The 8,256-nt window shown below is 37.7% G+C and overlaps 1 protein-coding gene across 1 annotated transcript; it reads right to left on the bottom strand.

The window, feature by feature from the left end:
- Positions 1–582: 582 nt before the first annotated feature.
- On the bottom strand, positions 583–8,021 carry LOC107770285 (eukaryotic initiation factor 4A-3). The gene is made up of 8 exons (XM_016589579.2): positions 7,612–8,021; positions 5,209–5,449; positions 5,009–5,089; positions 4,241–4,348; positions 3,979–4,098; positions 2,981–3,148; positions 2,063–2,149; positions 583–1,043 (listed from the first exon to the last, which is right to left on the bottom strand). The coding sequence occupies exons 1-8, from the start codon at positions 7,920–7,922 to the stop codon at positions 930–932; spliced, it is 1,230 nt and encodes a 409-aa protein (XP_016445065.1). The 5' UTR covers positions 7,923–8,021; the 3' UTR covers positions 583–929.
- Positions 8,022–8,256: the final 235 nt, after the last annotated feature.

Below are 8,256 nucleotides of genomic sequence, written 5' to 3' on the forward strand. Positions count from 1 at the left end.
AAACGCCAATAAATTAGGAACGTTCTTAGCGAAGCAATGACTATTATTCCTTGGGTCATTTTTTATGGGCCGGTAAAATTTTGGGCGATTTAGCGCCAATCGCCTGGTTTCATATAAATGGCGTTGATATAGTACACAAAAACTTGAAAATCGTGTTAAATTCTTTTTTTATGGCCCTAAAACGCCAAAAAAACAACCAACAATCATGACAAAGCAATAGACTATTGTTGTAGGTGAGGGGTGCTGACCATCTGAGCAACTTCTCTTATCAATCCTCATCAAATCAGTAGAGGGAAATGTCTCTTCGAAAAGAAGTCACTGTAGTGACATTAATCTCTACAGATCATCCATAAATTGCGAGATGATGATAAACAGGCAAAAATTAACGCTTTAAAATTGCCAATAACATAGCTCGAACAAACAGATGAAAAGTTTTCAGCAGTATTGTTTTCGGAAAAAAAATGCTGCAGACTCCAGCTGCCCCTGCCCCACGAGTTCTAATTTTACCAAGTGCCTGATTGCTCCACTAATACAAGGGCAGCCTGAAACTTTGATATTAAGTTACCTGGATCGACAAAAATCTAGCAACTTTTCAACCCATAGTTTGAAATAGAACGGAAAAATATACACATCATGAGTTTCAGACAATTGTACATCTTAACAGACGAAACTAACACAAAACATGCAATTCAGAACGTCGGAACAAAATTATCAAGCCTATGTTAAAAGAGATCATCCAGTCATCCAGAACTACACTATGCAACAAAATATGACGCACAAGAAAGCCAAAGTGTCGCACAATACCAATAAATAGAACATCCACCAATTTCTCGCCATCAAAAACATGAATCCTTGGTACAAACCACTCATAAGGCAAACGAATGCAGCCACACCAGAACCATATTCAGAAGATTGGAAGCTCCAGTGTTTCATATCAAATCAGCCACGTTCATGGGCATTTCATCAATCTGGGTACTATAGTATTGCTCTATGTCTCTCAGAATTTTAATGTCATCACTCTTCACAAAATTTATGGCAACACCCTGCACCCCATGAAGGAAAAATTCATAAGTCATATCACATGAATGAGTATAAAAGTAGTTCTTTTCAGAGAAATTTGTGAAAAAGGAGGGAAATGTCTAAAAGGTTCCCAAGCAAATAAATGATTTCGTAGTTCTCTAACGTTTGGGACAATGGGAACGCTGCAATGAAGCAACATTCTCGACGGTATATTAAAATTTAAAGCAAGTATGATAAGTTTGGACAAGAGTGGGTTGCTCTAGTGGTGAGCACCCTCCACTTCCAACCAAGAGGTTGTGAGTCCAAGTCACCCCAAGAGCAAGGTGGGGAGTTCTTAGAGGAAGGAGCCGAGGGTCTATCGGAAACGGCCTCTCTACCCAAGGGTAGGGGTAAGATCTGCGTACACACTACCCTCCCCAGACCCCACTAGTGGGATTATACTGGTTTGTTGTTTGTAAGTATGATAAGTTAGCTATTGTAAAATAAGTATCTGTTTCTGCACTACTGAGTCGTGATCAATAGCTGAGCAAATGAAGCAGTTGTCAAGAGTGCTATGGAATTTCTTTAGATTAAACTTCCTTCAGCAAAGGGCACTGCAAGAGATAGCTTGGAATATGAGGCCTTTGTTACACCACTTTTCAGTAAGTGGTCTTGGTCCGTAAAACAAAAACATCCAAGGAGATGTCCTCTTTTAGCTCTGTGGAACCAGTTGTCAGAGCGCTCTGTTGAAGTTCTAAAGGGCACTGCAAGGGATTGTTTGGAGTATGAGGCATTTGGCATACCACTCCCGTAAGTAGGTCTTTGGCTGTAAAACAAATATATCTATGGAGACGTCCTTGTTTAGTTGTAATCTTGTATTGAATAGTTATATTCATCTGCTAAATGCTACACATTGTACTAGAAATTTCTACAAGCTTTTCGTAATCGTATGATGAGCTTAAGTTGCAGCACATGGGCACAATTATCAGGCATAGCGAGCAAGAACAACAGAAGACAACGAATAAAAAAAAAGATTAATTTACGAGGAAGACAAGAAATATACCTTTCGACCAAAACGACCAGAGCGACCAATGCGATGAATGTACAGCTCTCTATTGTTTGGAAGGTCATAATTAATCACCAGAGACACCTGAAATAGAAATAGTAAGCAAAGCAAGAAGAATAATACAGCAACATCTAAGAAGAATAATACAGCAACATCTTTATAAACAAAGATGGTATAGCAGAAAGATTCTCCTAGATGTGGCAGTCTAAAGAGGTGAACAGACAAGGATGCTCAGACAAGAATGTGTTTGCCACTGTAGGTCCGAATATCAAGTATGAACTAAGTCAACATTCTAGCTATTGTTGCATTTGTAAATCATTTGTCACTCCATTCTTATCCTAGATAGGGATACCATCAGGTATGTCGAAATGCATTTTCTGTAGGAAAACAACTTCTTGATTGTACACAAGCCTACCAAAAATCACAAAATGTATTTGCACACAAGTAACAAATGACGTTTTCTCATCTATATTAATTGACTTTTGCCGCAAGGTAAGAAATGAAATTATACATTCCAAATGAACCAAGTAATATTAACTGAAATGTTTACAAAGGAAAAACCTAGAAAACTTCAAAAAATGCAAGCACCAGATCAGTCCCTGTAATAGTCTATCGTTGTATCCTTAAGGTAGCAAACAATTTCCATCACTAAAAAGTCAGTATCTAGAGCTTTTGTACTTGATCAAAATGGACATGTTCCAACTTCCTGAACAAACTCTACCGGCAAAAACCACCTCATCTATACATAGATCTCAAGGACAAGTACAGTCTTGGGATTGCTTAGGTACACTTGGATTATCAAGACTGTCAAAACTAGTAATAGTAGCTTACAACCAATTAAAAATTTGATATCACAAATTAAAGAACTGAATTAGGGCATGGAGGCTGTGTAACAGAAAAGGACATAGAGCTTGCCTGTTGAACATCCAATCCCCTTGCCCAAACATCTGTGGTGATTAGAACACGAGTCGTGCCACCTCGGAACTCTGCCATAATAGCATCTCTCTCCTTCTGTGGCATATCTCCATGCATAGATGAGACTGTAAAATTATTTTCACGCATCTTGCTAGTCAGCCAATCAACCTGTCACATTAATCGCACTTCATTTAGAAAGGCATATTACAAAAACAAATGCATCTATTTGCGGAAAAAGAAAGGAGATTCTTGACATTCCCTCAAGCATGTTGGATTTTAAATAGTGTTTGCAAGTAAATAAAAAATGGGGAAAATGGCGATTCCCGTTCTTAATAACACAATTACAGGTAAACCTTAGCCATATTCACAATTTCCTAACATTGACATTCTTAAAACTCCCTCTCAAGTTGGAGTATACATGCTGTATGCTCCTAATTTGCCGCAAATATACTCGATTTGGAGCCACGGGTTGACTTTAAAAGTATCTGCTAGCTAATCGTTCGAGTTGACAAAACCTGTCAAATGCACCCCGATTCAATCTTTTGTCGGATGAAATGGCACTCTAGTACTCTACTTCTATATGCTTTGTTTTTTCATGGAACATTAGATCTGAAGCAATGTGCATTACAGACTCATTGTCAAAGACTTATTGCATTAGTCCACCTCCAACATACATTAAAGTACAATAATTTCTTTTGGTTTCTCCACTGATTACTACAGAGAACACCATTCACCGAAATGGACGCTCAACATATATCGGAATGATTTCAAACGCTATCCAATTACTCACATACAAAACATAAATCTATCCTGAATGAGAACACCCACACCCACACCCCACCCCACCCCACAAAAAAAAACCAATCAAACCCCTAAAAGCTCACAATAATCCAGCATCTCTTAGTTAAGGCAATAGTCCACTATAATTCACTTGACTTGTCAAAAAGGAAATCTAATGTGATTCACTTGAGAGCAAAATAAACAGGTGACAATGTTACCTTTCGTTTTGTGTTGCAGAAAATAACAGCCTGGGTGATGGTGAGTGTATCATAAAGATCACAAAGTGTATCAAATTTCCACTCTTCTTTCTCAACCGCGACAAAGAACTGTTTGATGCCCTGCAACAACACAAAACAAAAACCAACATGAGGAAAACATATTCAAGTTGAAAGTTAGTACGTCAGTATCATTGTGACAGTGCATCTGCATTTCCTGTGTGGGCATGTGTGTGAACATAGAAAAATTCAAATCATCACTTGCCTCTAGAGTCAACTCATCACGTTTTACAAGAATCCGAACAGGATCTGTCATAAATTTGCTTGTTATCTCCAGAATTTCATTTGGAAGAGTGGCAGAAATCAGTACAACCTGCAAAGTTAATATACATATGTCAAGTGTTAATATACTTATCCCCCAGTCCAAAAAGAAAAAAAAAGAGACGGATACACACACATGTAAGTACATAAAAGCACAGTTGGAGAATCTAATGAAAATTTTCAGTTCCATTTTTTAGTTGGTGAGAAGGGCACAGACCGTCTCTTCCTCTATACAACAAAGTATCATACATAACAAACAATAAAGAGGACTCTGCCAAGAAAGTGGAACACCCAGACAATTTTCATTCCCATTTCTTTCCCTCAAAGCAAGGAAAACATGCAAAGCAAACTGGATTCTTGATTTTCTAAACTACAGAATCACACAGTTGAAAACAGAAATAGCAAATCAAAATGTAAAGAATATAAAGTAAACCTCTAGACATCACGTAGACACCAACAGCATGCACGAGAATTGCATTCAAGAAACACTATCGACAGATAATGATCAATGACGGATCAATAAGGAGCTGCACAATCAATAGGATTCAGTGGTGGGCAGCCACATGCCTAAATTAACAGCGTACATACAGTTCTAGATGAAGATTTGTAATATGACTTGATCAACTTGAACAATAAACTTTTGTAAAAACAATCAAACCCAATAAGCAAGAACGAAAGTCTTTGTATGCGTTTAGAGAAACAGACAACTCACCTGAAGCTCCGGTGGAAGATATCTGTAAACATCATATATCTGATCCTTAAAACCACGGCTCAACATCTCATCAGATTCGTCCTATCAAACATCAGAAGCAGAGTAAGACCTAAATGATTTTAATGGAGTAAGTAATCAGACAAAAAAGAATTCAGCAAGCAAATTAAAATATGAAGGTAAGTAGAAAGCCATAAACTTACAAGAATCAATAATTTTATACCCCTAGTTCGTAAAGTTCTCCTTTTAATCATGTCACAGACTCTTCCAGGAGTTCCAGAGACTACTTGTACTCCATGCTCTAGTTTTCTGATATCTTCACCTACGCTTTTGCCTCCAATACATGCATGTGCCTGAACGTTAATGTAATCTCCAATAGCCAAAATCACCTTTTCTGTTTGAGCTGCAAGCTCCCGCGTAGGCGACAAAATTAATGCTTGTACCCTAAGGAAATACATGGCAGTTCACCCAAAATTCTTAGACTTCATTAAAGAGCAAACTGCATATAAATTCATAACTTTATAAGTGGCCAAAAGGAAATAACTACTTTTAATTCAATAGCCCCATTTCCTTATTATTTTTCCTTCACTTGATCAAATAATCTAGAAATCCAGGAGCAAAGGCAATCATGTTTAATCTAATTCTGAATTATACCAGAAAGCAAAATCACCTTACTGGTCATAAGTTGTTATAACTAAACATGTCAATCATATCTGCATTTCGATAAACTTAAAAGTCATAGGAATGAAAATATAAACATCTCACCATCACAAATCATAATTTCATTTATACAAATAGCATGTGGCTTCAGGATTTTAAGGAGGTGGGAAAGTACTCTTTTTGAAGCAACAAGTGTAAACCTAGATAATGAGTCTAATTTCAAAATTTTCAAATACACATACATATCATCTATATATGTAGACCTAAATCACGTGAGAGAGGTATCAAAAATATCTACAACTTCTCAAAATTCATGTGAACTACACAATGCAAGCGAAATATTCATATAAGCAACAATATCTAGTTGAGATAAGGATTTAACCATTAATTCTAGACTTACATTCTAAGTTGCTCCAGCAGTTTAGGTACCACACCCGTGTCGACACAACACTAGTATGGGTAAAATTTGAAGAAAATAACATACCTTATCTAGGAAATCAATCTTTTACTTATCTACAACTTGAGAATAAAAAATAAATTCACACTTTCCAAGCTATAAATAAGTATTCCACAAAATGCCTCAAAATTTTGAGATATTCTTAGATTTTTATTTTTTCGAATTATTTTTAGCCGGATCCCCGCATCCGTATCCATATCAAGATCAGTATCCCCCAATCTTAGAATTTACTACTCGGAGGATCCGACCTCTAGATCCGCACCCATGTCCGAGCAACTTAGCTTACATTATGTCCGGGCTTGCTAGGAATTTTTTTGATTTAGTACCTAACTTGTTTGGGACAGAGGTGTAGATGCTTTGTGCACCGGGTTGCCCTTTAATCGTCGAACCCAACTTGTTTGGGACTGCGGCATAGTTGTTGTTTAGACACAGAATCTATAATTTTAAAGAAGCCCCAAAATGTCTTATAAGACAAATCATTTAAGTAATGGAGCAAAACAATCCCAAAATACAACGGTGTGATTAGTGAGGATTCATATAGCAAACTACAACTACTTTTGTATTGACTCATAGTTGTTGCATTGGAGCAAAACAATCCCAAAATAGAACTACATGATTCGTGAGGATTCATATAGCAAACTACAACAACTTTTAGATTGACACATAGTTGTTGTATTGGAGCAAAACAAGCCCAAACTTCATATTGCCAACTCCACATCTCCACCTAGTTCTAGAATGAGGCAATTGTAATTGTTGTAGATGGTTTAGTAATAATCTAAAATGTTTTTTTAATAACCGAGGGCCAACGGCGCACGGTTTGAAACTCAATGGGTAGCGGGCCAATCCCTCTACCATTAATCCATTATGCACATAAATATCAAGCTTTGTATGGGGAGTTTGAATCCTTGACGCGCGCCTAATCCACAAATCGAGTTGTGTTCTAACCACTAGACCAAAACCCTCGAGACCAATAGTCCACAATGCTCTTTGATATTAATCCTACAAAATAGGATAATTTCCCCTTTATTCGGGCACTGAGATAGGTAATCCAAAATATGTAGTTAGAATTTGAGTTTGATAGGGAGCCTAATGTTGCAGTCAAAATGGACTCATTATGAAGAAATTCCTTGCATATTTATGTGCAAACATTATCTTACCTTATAAAAAAAAGAACTATATTTATGTGCACAAAACTTTTTTTTTGGTTTCCCACCCAATGTCAATACCCTCATATTCCCATAGTCCCGCTTTTTGGAGGAACATGGTACCTACCAAAGGCAACTCCATTCTCACCACAACTCCGTTACGGATGGACGGATACTGACCACCCACCACAACTATCATCAACTACTACTAACCCTAAATCCCAAACTAGCTGAGGTATATCCATCTTACTACATGCTTCATTCAAATTGAACCATCCATTAAAAAAAATATTTTTCTAAACTATACCTTAGTGAGGAAAATGTAAGGGAATGAGAACACATACTCTGAAGATTTGGTATCCACAATTTGGCAAACGGTGAGTGCAATCATGGAGGTTTTTCCGGTACCGGATTGGGCCTGAGCGATGACGTCACGGCCCGATATAATAGGCAGCACGGCCCGTTGTTGGATGGCGGACGGCTTTTCAAACCCGTATTGATAAACCCCTCTAAGAAGGTCATCTTTAATTCCCATCTCAGCGAAACTAGCGATGGGTTCCACGCCCTTAGATGTCTCGAAGACTAATCTGTCTTCCTCCATCGGCGGCCGCCTCCTGTTCGCCGGAATAACAGAGCCAGTCGCCGCCGCATCCATGGTGTTTGATGGAATGCTTTAGAGAAAACAGAACGTGTATCGCTGTGTTGAAAAGTTTGTAGCTTTAAGGGGGAGAAATAGAGAGAGGGAGACGGAGAAGCCCTAATAAACGTATTTCGTGTGAATTTTATGTAAACGGGCTGAGAGAAGTGACTTGATTGTACTGTATGAAGAGATGTTTGTACAAGCCCGACCCGATTGAGAGCTTCTCTTTAATAATTTACACTAAGTATAATTAATTGACAACTAAGTCATAGCTTGGAGACTAAAGGATAAAGTGATTAGTAATCATTTGGTTTAAGTCGGTAACAGATTGTGCTATGCTTTTTTTGAA

Source organism: Nicotiana tabacum, chromosome 23 (genome assembly GCF_000715075.1).
Source record: "Nicotiana tabacum cultivar K326 chromosome 23, ASM71507v2, whole genome shotgun sequence".
Lineage (NCBI taxonomy): Eukaryota > Viridiplantae > Streptophyta > Magnoliopsida > Solanales > Solanaceae > Nicotiana > Nicotiana tabacum.

Excerpts from the sequence above, each read along its gene's own strand:
- LOC107770285 (XM_016589579.2), bottom strand. The coding sequence starts at position 7,922 with ATGGATGCGGCGGCGACTGGCTCTGTTATTCCGGCGAACAGGAGGCGG. Across the intron at positions 2,150-2,980 it reads GGGGATTGGATGTTCAACAG|GTGTCTCTGGTGATTAATTA; the intron begins GCAAGCTCTATG and ends TTTCTATTTCAG. Across the intron at positions 1,044-2,062 it reads CTGGTCGTTTTGGTCGAAAG|GGTGTTGCCATAAATTTTGT; the intron begins GTATATTTCTTG and ends CATGGGGTGCAG.